Source organism: Cottoperca gobio, chromosome 5 (assembly GCF_900634415.1).
Source record: "Cottoperca gobio chromosome 5, fCotGob3.1, whole genome shotgun sequence".
Taxonomy (NCBI): domain Eukaryota; kingdom Metazoa; phylum Chordata; class Actinopteri; order Perciformes; family Bovichtidae; genus Cottoperca; species Cottoperca gobio.
This window is the reverse complement of record NC_041359.1, coordinates 20,499,531-20,513,626: the sequence shown is the minus strand read 5'-3', so window position 1 is coordinate 20,513,626 and position 14,096 is coordinate 20,499,531. Positions and strand designations below refer to the sequence as shown.

At 42.8% G+C, this 14,096-nt stretch overlaps 1 protein-coding gene across 1 annotated transcript in view; it reads left to right on the top strand.

Moving 5' to 3' along the window:
- gli1 (GLI family zinc finger 1) overlaps positions 1-10,057 on the top strand; it is a 48,043-nt gene extending 37,986 nt beyond the window's left edge. Inside the window, exons 6-13 of the mRNA XM_029432268.1 lie at positions 420-570; positions 729-836; positions 3,437-3,577; positions 3,715-3,864; positions 4,003-4,167; positions 4,327-4,569; positions 4,716-5,019; positions 5,259-10,057. Coding sequence (XP_029288128.1) covers positions 420-570; positions 729-836; positions 3,437-3,577; positions 3,715-3,864; positions 4,003-4,167; positions 4,327-4,569; positions 4,716-5,019; positions 5,259-7,834 — 3,838 coding nt within the window. The 3' untranslated portion in view covers positions 7,835-10,057. The remainder of the gene's footprint in view (positions 1-419; positions 571-728; positions 837-3,436; positions 3,578-3,714; positions 3,865-4,002; positions 4,168-4,326; positions 4,570-4,715; positions 5,020-5,258) is intronic.
- The last annotated feature ends 4,039 nt before the right edge of the window (positions 10,058-14,096 follow it).

Below are 14,096 nucleotides of genomic sequence, written 5' to 3'. Positions count from 1 at the left end.
GGTTAAACATAGACAGCAAATGCAGATGAACTGCAATGAAGGCCATTAAAGAATAAATCAAAACTTTGGTGAAATGTACCTGTTCAGTGATTCATAGCTGCAAGCTAGCTGACCAATTGCTTTTTAAAACGGGAACATTTAGGTTTTTACACAAAAAAGGTTGACATACACCAGGACACATGAGGAAAAGAAAGAAATTGCCTAAAAAATTAAGAATGCAAAATTGCATATTCCAGTATTAAGAGTAAACAAGATTAACTAATATTTATCCGCCCATGATAAATGTCCCCGTCCACCTACATTTAAGCAAATTTGACCACCGGTTGTATCAATTTTGATTGATTTGAATATCCCACCAGTTCCATCAGCTTTTATTCTCCTAACGTTATAATATTGTTGTTTTCTCTGTTACTCCACAGCCCGTCCCTCGGCTATTCCAGCAATATAAACTGCCAATCCAGGCAGGTTTCAATGTATGGAGGAGGCGGGGTGACGCCTCTGGGTCCGTGCCAAGCTTCCCGCTTACCTCCCCACAATCCTCGACTCCATGTTCCACCCAAGCATGGACACGTAAGACGGCCCTCTCACTCACTCAAAGCACTCAGCACAATTCAGTATCAGTGCACACTTTGCTTGACATTTCCTGTCCATCTACGATAGGGGGAATTAAAATATGTGTTAATTGAGAGATAGAAGAGGTTACATGATTTGTGTTTTTTGTTTTGTAGCTGAAGACAGAGCCAGGGCTGGGACTTGTGATGGATGGCATGAATGTGAAGAGCCTGGAGGAGAGGTCAGAGGGAGATGTGGCCAGTCCTTCTTCCACTGGCACTCAGGTACAGAAATAGTCTTATCCTCATACATTTACAATTTTAATTTAGGCATTAAGACTTGTCAAATACGCAGGAATATAAAAGCATGTGTCTGTGTCATATGTGTGTGAAAAGTAGTCAAGAGTGAGTAGAGGACAAAACAATTGCTCTTGGTAAACACGTTTGACTGATATTATCCCATACTGCAGGGGTTTCTTACCAAAGACGCAGCATGCAAAGAAAGTACTTTTTAGTTTTTATGTTTTTTTATGTAGCTGTAGTTGGCAAAGAATATCCATCGTCATATCTGCAGAACATGACTGATCTCTGATATGAAATATGTTTTTACACGGTTGCGTTTTTAGGTGGAAAAAAGATTCAAAACTCGAAAATTACACAATTTGTCGTAAGAGCTATTTTCTCACAAGAGCTCACAATTTCTATACAGTTAGACAGGTGATAATCTGAATGAGCAAATAGCTGTAGTACACTACACAGTATACTTGAGATACCGAAAGTCTGTTTTTGACAAGGTCCCCTCCCCTCCGAATAACACACACGGAAGGGAAAACAAGCGTCTCCTCTGACACGCTAGCAGTTAGCCATTTTTTCCCGTGGAGAACTATGTAACGTTAAATCGTTTGGTTTATAACAGTAGGCTAACCCGCACATTGGTGGACACCAATCATCACTTTCACATTTGTGCTTTAGAAGATAATCCACATCGTTCATGGTGGCCGCAGTTGACTATTTCATTTAACTTCTGCCAGCTACGAGCAAATAACGACAACAATAGCATACTACTCGTTAAATAGCCAATCAAATTGTAGCGAGGCAACAGGTAATCAACAGCACATGGCATCAAATTTGTGCCATCCGCATTTATTGGCAAGGGATTTAAGCATGTGCATTGTTGTTTTCCTACACTCTGAACCAAATGATCAGTTGCCTAAACCCATTTGTCGAATCAACCTCTCTTTTAGTAAAACCCTAAACAAGTTCAAGTAGTTAGACACTATTTGTAAAACTCTAAACACATTCTCCTTTACTATAAAACACAATTCCCACTGTGATGCACATGTGTTGCAAAATGCCAAACACAGGCAGCAAAAGTTGAACACAACTACAACACAGTTGTCATCGTTTAAACACAACGACTCAAAACTGTTCACACTTGTTTCTAATGATGAGATCAACCGATTTAACACACTATATAAGCACGTTCAGAGTGCACATGTGAATATCGACAATGGATGAAAACATTTTTGAGATGCAGAGGAGGCAGAGTACGAAGAGTACAAGTAAGAGGTGATTGGCCAAGAGGAAGATATCAAGGTCGAGGAAGAACCAGAACCGTCATTTCAGATGCAATCCGGGCAACGGTCACAGACCATGTTCTTGTTCATGGCTTGACAATGAGGGAAGCAGGACAAAGAGTGCAGCAAAATTTGAGAAGGTTCTCTGTGGCCACCATCGTAAGGTACAGTTGGAGATTGTTTGAATTTGACTCTATGGAAAGGCCCCATGAATACATTTTTGTAGATGAAGCAGGGTTCAATCTGACGAAGAGGAGAAGGAGAGGCAGGAACATAATTGTGGAAGTCCCTGGCCAGCGTGGTGGCAATGTGACCCTTTGTGCGGCCATAAGTAATTGTGGGGTTCTCCACCATCATGCAACCCTGGGGCCTCACAACACCGAGCATCTTCTCACATATCTGAGTGGTCTTCAGGATTTTCTGATTGATCGTGAGCAGCAGGTTCCTCATCAGGCTGGGCGTCCTATTTATGTTGTAGTTTGGGACAATGTCAGCTTTCACCGTGCTGTTCGCATACGTGAATGGTTCAACATCAACCATCGCTTCATAAATGTTTGCCCATTCCTCAAACCAATAAAGGAGTTTTCTTCTGCGTGGCGCTGGAGGGTCTGTGACCGGACCCCCTACACCAGGGTAAACCTCCTACAGGCAATGGCATTTCCCCCCGTTGCTTAGCAAGAGAAAACACTGCGTGTGATGTAAATTAAGTCCTCTGGCCGGTCCCAGCACAAAGGTGTGATGCTGCTGAGGCAGAATTAATCGTACGTTGAAGTTTTTTCAGTTGGTTTTGTAATGTGCTTTACATTTACCTGCAATGTGCTTTTTATTTACGTATGAAGTTTTCTTTGTTACTTGTATAAGTTGGGATAATTGTACTTTTATTTAGTTTTGCAAAAATGTGTTCATTTACAATAAAACTAAATCAAACTACATGCACTGGATGCAGTGTTTTAAGTCTGTGGTTTTGTGAATGTAGCTTGAGTTTTGTGTTTAAAGTTTTGAGAAAATGGGTGAAGGTTTCAAGAAATGTGTTTTAGCAATACCACTAAAACCACACCTTTTTATGTGGCCAGCAGGTGGGGCTCTACCCCACTTTCCCCAGATAAATCAAAATCAAATCAAATGTATTTGTATAGCCCAATATCACAAAATACACATTTGTCTCAGTGAGCTTTACAGACTGTACAGCATACGACACCCTCTGTCCTTAGACCCTCGCACCGCACAATAACCCGTCACTTCTTTTTGTACACTATTTCCTTCAACTTGAGTCATGAACGTCTGGTTTGCACCCATATGTTTCATTAGGACCCACTCATGGGTCTACTGGATAGCAGAGATGACTGCGACAAGGAGGACGGGAAGCCTGAACCAGAGGCCATCTACGAAACCAACTGCCACTGGGAGAGCTGCAGCAAGGAATTCGACACACAAGACCAGCTAGTTCATGTAAGAGATATATCAACCACTCGATATTGTAGAATGGAGAGACAAAAAGGAGGAAAACAGCATTTTAGCAAAAAGGTATCTACAGTGTACCACTTAGATTTGTAATGGGTCTCTCTATTTATCTGTTTACTCAACAGCACATCAACAATGAGCACATCCATGGGGAAAAGAAGGAGTTTGTGTGTCACTGGCAGGAGTGCTCTCGAGAACAAAGGCCGTTCAAAGCCCAGTACATGCTGGTGGTTCATATGCGCAGACACACAGGAGAGAAGCCACATAAGTGCACTGTGAGTGTACCTTTACTCTCTGTCTATGTACTTTATGTATCTCTGTTTCTATCCCTGCTTTTGTTTGTCTATTGGTGGATGGTCTCTTTTTGCAATTTGGCTGTTGTTATAAAACCGTTATGAATATTTCTGTTCTAGTTCGAAGGCTGCAATAAGGCCTACTCTCGTCTGGAGAATTTGAAAACCCACCTGCGCTCTCACACTGGAGAGAAACCATACGTGTGTGAACATGAAGGCTGTAACAAAGCCTTCTCCAACGCTTCAGACCGGGCCAAGCACCAGAACCGAACTCACTCCAACGAGGTACTGTTGTGTGCACCACTGAAAAGTAATAAAGTAATCTAGTTTGAACAATACCACTTTTATTAGCATTAAAGTTGAAATAAAGTACATTTTGGTACGCAAGACTGGATACACACAAACAACATTTTGTGTATTGACAGATGATTTGCTATTTTACAGAAACCTTATGTATGTAAGATCCCCGGCTGCACTAAGCGGTACACAGATCCGAGCTCTTTGCGTAAACATGTGAAGACGGTGCACGGCCCTGAAGCCCACATCACCAAGAAGCATCGTGGAGACACAGGACCTCGCCCGCTTGGTTCAGCTATGACCCCTGGAGGCCAAGGCTCTGAACTGCTGCTGGAGAAAGAAGAGACACGCAGGGAGGACTGCAAACTGCTGGCTCCTGAGACTGCTCTGGTGAGCGATACTGTTTAGTTATGGCCTGCAAGATCCTTTACACATAAGAAAATAAACAAAGCTCTCATTTTAAAAGAAACACAACCTTTACTTAGCATTCCTGCCATTTGAAAAGTTTTCTCATGACATTATATTACTTATTTCAGAAATCCCAGCCAAGCCCTGGTGGCCAATCATCCTGCAGTAGCGAACGTTCTCCACTGGGGAGCGCCAACAACAATGACAGTGGAGTGGAGATGAACCTAAATGCAGCTGGCAGTCTGGAGGATCTCACAGCACTGGAGGATGGAGTTGCAGGTGGAGGAGGGGAGCCAGGAAGTGTAGGAACAATGGGAATGTCAGCACAGGCTTTGAAGAGGCTGGAGAACCTGAAGATTGACAAGCTGAAGCAAATCCGCAGGCCCAACCCTCCTGGCCGCTGTGCCAATAGCAAGCTACCTGCACTTCCGGGTATGTTCTGTGATGAAATAACAAACTAAATTCAGAACTCTTTTAGTTTATATTGGTGAAATCTGAATTTTTGCACAAAAGTAAAAATATTTCAAGAGGCTGAAGAATGAATTGTTACAACATAATTGACCTACGACTGATAAACGATTGTGTCAACAATTGTTTTATCTAAATTAACATTCTTGGTTTGTATTGAACTGTTTCTAAGCTGTTTCCTCCTTCTGGATGTTAATTTTCAGGTCCAGGGGAGAATATGGGAATGTGTGCACCTTCTCCACTCCTCTCAAATCGACGAGTTATGGAGCTCTCCAATCACGAGTTAGGAGGTGGCACATCGATCGGCTGCTCTTCTAATGACAGGAGAGGAAGCGGCACCAGCAGTTTGAGCTCTGCATACACCGTCAGCCGGCGGTCCTCCATGGTGTCTCCTTACCTTTCCAGCCGGCGATCCAGTGATGTCTCACAAATGGGAGGAACGGGAGGGGGAGGATGTCACCTCGTTGGACAAGAGCAGAGTGGGGGAGACCCCCTCTCTCCTGAGACCAATCGCAGAGGAGCTCCATGTCCTGGAGGAGGAGGATTGCCAGGTCTTCCTAATTTAACACCCGCACAGCAATACAGCCTAAAGGCCAAATATGCTGCTGCCACTGGTGGACCACCACCGACTCCTTTACCCAATATGGAGCAGCCAGGTACTCCAGGCAGAAGAGGAGGTATTTTGAGTGAGTACCAGGGGCAGCCTCTGCCTCCCTTCCTCCAACAAGGTGGTCCACGTAGGCACAGTGCCAACACAGAGTATGGCACTGGTGTCATCTACCCTCACCAGGCTCCAGGAAATAACAGCAGGCGAGCCAGTGACCCGGTTCGATCAGTAGCAGATCCACAATCTCTCTCCAAGCGCTTCAACAGCCTTAATAATGTCGCCATGATGGGCCGAAGGAATGCGCTGCAACACCGTGGCTCTGATACAAGCCTTTCCCGCCATCTGTATTCCCCACGGCCACCTAGCATCACAGAGAATGTAATGATGGAGGCTATGGGTATGGAGCCCCACATTGCCCCTGTTGATGCCAGGGATCGTTCCATGATGATGCCCCCTGGAGAGAGAGGCTTCATGGGATACCAGCAACAGCATCAAACTCTTGGAGGAGTTGGAGGTTCTCTTGGAAACCAACTGTCCCCAAGCCATGACTCTCTGAGCTGCCCAGACCAGGGTTACATGCAGGGACATTACCAGAACCAGGGAGGGGAAGTCATTTCCAGGGCTAGTGGAAATCCAATAGGCCAAGCGAGGCCTATTCATGCAGAGGGCATGTCTAATACACTTCTCCAACAGGCTGAGTACAGCATGAGCACCTGCCAGCTCAGTCCTTCTGGCCCCCATTACCCAAGCATAGGCCAGGTTGGTGATGCTGGAGGCCCTTGGAGTGATTCCCACAGCCAAATCCCAACTTCAAACCAAGCTCTCCAAAACCAGCGAGGAATGCCATTTTCAGATCCTAGCCTACAGCCTCAACAGACACAGGCCCACTTCAACAATCAGATAGGCCTCTACAACAGTCCAGATGGAACCCACAAACTCACCATCAAGCCTGAGCAGCAGTTCCACCCTGGGGTGGGAGGTGGAAATACCTGTCAAAGTGCTAAGCTCCAACAGCAGCGGATGCTCCTCCAGCAGACTCAGGGTTACCCACAACAGACAGGCCAGGTCCTGCTGAGGAACTCTAACAATCCCAGCTGTGACTTTCAAGGGCAGAATCAGAACTCCTTCCCCAGTGGAGGGGGCTTGAGCTTGGGCTGTGCTGGCACTGCACTCTCAGATGGACAGAGGTCAGAAACCCCCATGATGCAGGTGAAGGAGATGATGGTGAGGAACTATGTACAGTCCCAGCAAGCACTCATGTGGGAGCAGCAACAAGAACAGCAACAGCAGCAGCAGCAGAGTGGAATAAAACCTTCTCCTCAATCTGATAATATAGATATGAGTGCCCAGACAGCAGTGATGCAGCTAAGTCCACAGCACCAAAACCAGAATCTTTACTCCAGCCAACCCTATCCGTCCTACCCCAACCAGAACCTGGTCATGAGCCCTCCGGCCCACAGCCGAGGGCCCAGCTCTGTGACACCTAAAGAACAGCAGCTGACAGGTCTCCAAGGCTCATGTTATGGCCAGGAGATGGTTGTCCCCAGACCCCCTCAGGGCCGGAAACCTCTCAGCCGCCAGAACAGCCTGTCACAGGTAGCAGGAAGCTACCTGGGTAGCCCCCCCCACCTCAGCCCTGTCCACTCCACTTCCAGCCCCAGGCGAGCGGTCCGACTTCCTCCAGTTCAGCATCCACAGCACCAGCAAAATGAAATGTTCTCTCCTTCCAACAACAACAACATGTACTATTCGGGTCAGATAAACATGGATATGGACAAACACATGGACCCCCAAAATGGACCTTGTCTTAACCAGCAGCACAGTATGGGATCCAACCTGGACCCAACAGGTGGCACAAAACCTCCCCCTATGACTCCCTATCCTGAATCTGGCCCCATCTCCAATGCCTTAGAAAATCTGGACTTGGATAATGCTCGCATAGACTTCACCTCTATCATTGATGATGCAGAGTCTTCCTCATTCACCCCAATCAACAATCCCCTTCAGGGTCAGCCAGGGTCTTCCACCCAGGCCTCATCCCGCCTAAACACCCCCCAGACTTCTATCAGCCTAGCTGCAGGCTCTGGCCTGTCCAACATGGCTGTAGGCGATATGACGTCAATGCTTACCTCGCTTGCTGGGGAGAATAAATACCTGAACACACTGTCTTAGAAGAAGTCTTTGGGGCATCTTTTTCCAGATTAACAATCAAGTAGAGTCCTTGGCCAGTTCTTAATGTTTTAATTGAGATCCCTCATGAAAATGTATGTAGCCCAGTATTCAGGGGTAACCAGCCTGAGCTTTAAAAACACGTAAGTGCTGTCGCTTATAGTGATTTTCCCTGGTACACGGCAAGAACGTTCAGTTAGGGAATAGGGTAAGAAAGAAAAACTTTTCAATGGATCATTTCATGTAATGGATCATTAGTCTGGGCGGTTTGATACATCTACATAAGCCTTTATACATAAACCCAACACATAAACCCTTATTCGAGCCAGGATGTGAGGGGTCCGTTGCTACTGGATCCATGTAATGCATTTTGGTTGCAAGTTGAGACTAAGCTACTAATGTGCTCCATCATGTTTTTCAAAATTGTAAGAATCTTCACCCAAAACCCTAAAACCAAAGGTGCCTGATCAACCGCCATCGCTGTATTGTTCCTTCGCTGCCTTGGTACTTGGTATTGTTCTGTGCCTTACTGTAAGACACAGAGCTATATGCCTGATATGAAACTGATACTGAACTTTTTCCAAGCAGGCATTCCAGTCACATGGGGCTGTGGCAACAGTGGAGCAGAGAAGGATGCATGTAAATACGTTTTATATACATTTATATATGTTGTGTACATGACAATGAGACAGTGGATAAATCATCCTCCGTCTTGTGATAGACTGCTTGGATTCCAATGTTCAGACGGGAGTTTGTAAGATGGTTGTTTGAAAAGCTGAGTGAAGACTAGAGTTGTGCTTTTAGTGATTGAGAAATTATTTCTCGGTGCTACTAAATATTAATCTGTATTGCTAGGGGTATTTCTTCCTCGTCATGAACAACACACTCTATAGTGGCATATCAGTATTCCCACACATGCACAAATGCAATCACAGACACACACAGACACTCAGGACTTGTTGGTGTTTGAATCTTTGGTGTTCAGTATGTTGTAATTGCCTTTCCAGACAGAGAGTTTGCACTCCACATGTTTACTGTAAGTGTTCCTAAAGCAGCTATGTACTTGTTTTTTTTTCCAGTGATGTTTATAACTGCAAAACAGAAAGTTCCTTGCTCTTTCTAAGGTACATACATAGTGGATAATGAGTAAATCTCAATTATAATATGTGTGCAACAATCCCCTCTACATTACAGTATGTCTGATATATTCAAACTTTAACCCGCCTACGACTCGTACATGACTCAGCTGAGGATGACGGCTATTTTGAATGAAACCCGAGTCAGCTGGTCTGTATCTGTTAACAGATCAGTAATAGTTTCCTATGTTTGAGCAACTGAGGTACATTCATAGTACAGTGCTGGTGCACTTTGGCTCGAATGCCAAAGAGGAGTTATTTGGAAAATTCTTCATTACTGATTCAGGATAGGGGATCAAGAAGTGTGGTAAAATACATATTTTCATGGGTACACTGAGGTACTTTTTTGCGACTATTGAGCTGTTTCATACGAAAGGAGGCTGCAACTCTGGGTAGGAGAACTAATTATACACTGTGGCTTTGCACTGACTACAGCACTGTGTGGAAAGGTCTCAGTCTCTCATGACTATTCACATGAACCTCATTTTGATAGAGATAAAGAATTATCACAGTATTTTTTAATAGTCATTTAAGAACATATCTGAGCACAGCTAGACTCAATAAGGCCACAATAAAGTATTGCTGAAGCATTTCAAGAGACTTTTCAGAATAAAATAGTAGCGTCACTTCAAAGTTTACTAAGCATTAGCAGGAATGAACATTTCTTCATTTTGGAAAAAGTGTAAAACCTACCAAAGACACCTTAAAATGACTGATAAAAAGATGCACAAATAGTCTATTTTAACACTAACACTAACACTAGCAATAAGGGCATGAACATTGACTGATAGTGCTGTTCTTTAGAATGTATGAGATGTTTTGTATAAAATTATCTTTTTATATTAATGAACTTTATGGATGTTGCCTTCTATGTGTGCGTTTTCTTTTTATAACTGTCACATCCTTCATTCTGACTTTTTTGCTGGCAAAAGAATATCACCTTTTGCAACTGAAAGCTATAATAGTAGCATTAACTACAATAGACAAAAGCCAAGTGTTATATTTTGTGTACAATTTTCTACATTTTTATACAAATGTGCTATATTTTACCAGTTTATGAATAAAGATGTTCAGTGGGATGGATGCAGAAGGTTTGTCAAACTTTTCTTTTCATGTCTGTTATTGTAAAGTGATGTGAATTTGTGTTTTATTACAACACACACTGAGCCATATCTTCACATTCTATATATATCAAAGAGGTGTAAAGTAAAGACAGGTTGCCTATAATGCCGGCTCTGCTGGATGAGTTTTGCTTCTGTGCCTGGTCCATTAATGCAATGACTTCTTTTCACCAATAGAGTGCAGTACAGCCTGAGAGCAAGAACAAATTGCCACCAGTATACATCTTTCATTCACTACAAATGAAACCCCCATAGCAAAACTTGAATGCGGCACACTCTACATAGTCTATCGATAGCAGTTAAACTATATTCGGCCTAATTGTGATCCAACAACATTTTACCCCACAATTATTAAAAGTCTTACAAACTGACCAAGCAGAGGACATTTATCCTAAATCATCCTTCCTTTTCTCCTTGTCCTAATTGGAAAATCCGCTTGCTATGAATATGATTTAGTCCTGCCTGTCACGGCAACCTATTAAAGCGATCTGCTTGGCTGCTACAGTAAGTAAGTGGATGAGCATTAAAAATGGCTGCTCTTGGTGACATCAGTGCCTGGACGGGCTCTCTGTGGTCAGTGGGGATTGGCACTGTGGGCCACTGAATACTGTAAGAAAGAAAAACTACAACAAATCTTGCTCGTAAAATATTATCAAAATGACATCTCTTCTTTAAAAGACATCAAATAAGAGAGTGGAGGGAAAGATATGGGAGTAAAAGCTAATACCCATGATACTGTTTCACATGATACTATAGACTAGGACTAGGGGTTTCCCCACTCCTTTTGCCTTCTTACTCCTTAAAATGAAGTCATGTCTATTTTTGACCTCACATTATAGGATATGGTGGTGTGGAAGTGAGTTATGAGCAGTGCAACCAAAGAGAGATTTTTTCCCTCAGATTAAAACATAATTAGAGAAAAAACTGAAAAGAATAAATACTATTTTGTGCATGTTTTCCTTACTCAGTCTCTCATCCCTTTAATCACCCTTTGACCCTTTATATTTATCTTTGCACCCAATGAAGTATCCCTCCGCCAGGCAGAGAACCACTCCTGTACACACCCTTACACTACATGACAACAAAGTAAAACTGATTGCTTATTGTTAAATAATTATGATTAAAATTGTGTAATAACACCATGGCTATATGAATTGCACATGTCTTGCACATTGCACATGTCGAGCAAAATGTTATAATAACCCATAACAAAAGTAACGGACTTCTCCACCTTGTCCGTTATGTTTGTATAACACCTCACCGGGTGCTAACGCTGTCATTTAATCTGTTGTGTTCACTGAACTTTTACAGTAACTTTTTAATGTGATATTTTTAAACCATAACGTTTTACAGCACTAGCTCATTTTTGGTTCAGGGGCCCCAGTGTGCTTAGACTATATTGGCATTGTGGTGTTGTGGCATGGCACAGTAGACTCACGGCAGCCACTTACAGCCTGGCAATGATGCTCAAGTTGACTCATTCGCTCCAAGGCAAGGGGAAGTTCTCCTGACTGACTACTGATCTGCAATCTGGCATATCCACATTTATTTGAAACAATAGCTGAATCTCCACAACAGGCTCACATAGGGTGTTTTTGCAGTTGAAAGGAAATCAAAGCGAGAATAATACAATTTTGCAATTCATACTTAAATCCCCCTGTAGATGTACCAGATTATAGGAACATCATAAATATGTTCAACACGTCAAAAGTTGAGTTCACTCATTTGAAACTACATTGAAACGGTCACCATTGCAATGAGGTGCACAAACTAAATTAAATCAGACTATGCTTTTCAGAAGAAACTATTGATGTAAATATTGGATAGGCTTGCTGTATGTGTTTAATGTTTAACTTAACTCCTTATTTGACACAATTACATACATTTCAGATCTAAAGCACGCTGACCTTCACTGATTCTTTTCCTGGCAGCATTGTCTTGTCTCTTGCCTCGGGCCAAAGTAATTGTTATGCAAAATGACCAAAGCTTCCTTTTCACAAATTAGAGAGTGAGTGAGTGTGAGTGAGTGAGTGTGTGTGTGTGTGTGTGTGCAAGGATATTTTTAAACTACATTCTTGAACATGTTTGAGTTAGACTTTAATGTAAAAAGTTAGACGGCCCTAATGCGAAGACAGTGTTTTAGACTCTCTGCGACGTGATCTCTTCTGCAGAGTTACAAATGGAAATGCCAAAATAAGAGTTTTTCAAATGCAAAGAAGTGGGCAGCATAATGACTTTTCTCTTTTCTTGTCTTGCCATTCAGAGGTAGGCCTTTCTTTCCCTTTGTCACTTAGGTTGGCATATAATTAACTCCTGCTTAATATGCTGTTTAAGGGCTCTCCTCCCCATGCAAGAAGCTTTGAACCCATAGACCACAGTCAGGGACAAAACCCCAGTGGGACTGCTTCCTCTGTGTGTGTGTGTGTGTGTGTGAGAGTGTGTGTGTGTGTGTGTGTGTGTGTGTGTGAGAGAGAGAAGTAGTTGTTTTAACAAGACAGTAGAAAGCTAAAACGATACCGCCGCAGCATTGCTGTGTACTTATTTTACACTGCACAACTATTAAACCAAAATAAGACTGTGCACAAACATTCACTAAAGTCTAAAAGTAATCAAATGAATAAACTTTTAAACAGTGCGTAATTAAATACATCTAAAAGTGCTTTAGAGTACAGAAGTGAGTGTTTTAAAGTAACCTTATTATATTTTTCCGATCAATAAAAATGCAGTGTGACAATTTTTAAGTTGAATTAACAACAAAACATCTACATTTCAGGTGACGGTAACAAGATACAATCATATACTTCTTAACAAAACAGTCAGAAATGTACAGTTTGATTAAACCCAATTGAAATTTTAAATGAAATACACTTAACCTGAAGCCCAGATACACTGTGTAGACACATATACATGACATATGACCAAAAAAACCCAGCTCCCAGGACCTCTGAAGCACCTCTGCACCTCTGTGACCCTCATCTGTAGCAAAGTTTATTGCCCCCTCCTCACCCACCTCCTCTCCTCCCTCTCCTCTATCCATCCCACCACAAAGAGCCGTGATGACCCTTCTGTCCCTCTCTTTCTTCGGCCCTCTGCTCACTCCCCACCTTCAGGATGCTTTCTCTTCCAGAATCCATTAAGAGACAAACCCCCAGCAGCCGTGATGGGTGAAGGAACGAAGGGGGATGTATTTAGTTTTTCCACCATGAGCTGATAATGTAGCGAAACACGTCTTACTTAAAATGTCACCTTGAGCTCATGCTTAGTTGAAGAACGTAACGAAGTTGAGGTGGTTCTTAGTTAGCTTCACAGAAAGGGTAATAGCTTCATAATCATATTATAAGGTTAAAGAAGAAGTACTTTTTTATATCTTCTAAATTGGTTCATAATCAAATAAAATAATACATGCTATAAATGTATGTTAAGTTTTAGGCTATACTCAGTAGTTTGTGATGGCTTTATTGTGCATAAGGTTTCATAATATCTCTAATAGGACTATAACTCATTAATTTGTAGTGAGCTTCTTCCTTTTTTAAAGGTTTCACATCCTTTGACATTGTAAACACCTAAAACCATTGCATGATTAGAATTTAGGCTACGTGTTTTAGGGGATCTAGGTTTTCAATTGAATGATCCTGTCTCTTAAAAAGAAATCCGTACAGGTAATCTGTCTTTACTTCTCTAATATGTTTCACAGTGTCAGATCCCAGTTTGTTTACTCCACACAGACTCGATAGCAGGAGACATTATGCGCCATGAAAAGCTACCCGGCTCGCTTGTATTATCTCGCAGAGCTCCTAAGAGGTGGGGGGGGCACTAGAAAGCCAAGGTGGGGGTCCTGACTGCTGCGTTAGAGTTTTATTTCGGATGTTTTTTCAGTTGCAAAACAGATTACGGTCCAGGTTGCAACACAAAGGACTGTCAATGCACCACTTCCTACAGCCATCTAGGGGTGAATGGGGCGCAGGACGGGGTCCACTCCAGGGTACTCGAGCGCAGGTGCGACGTGCA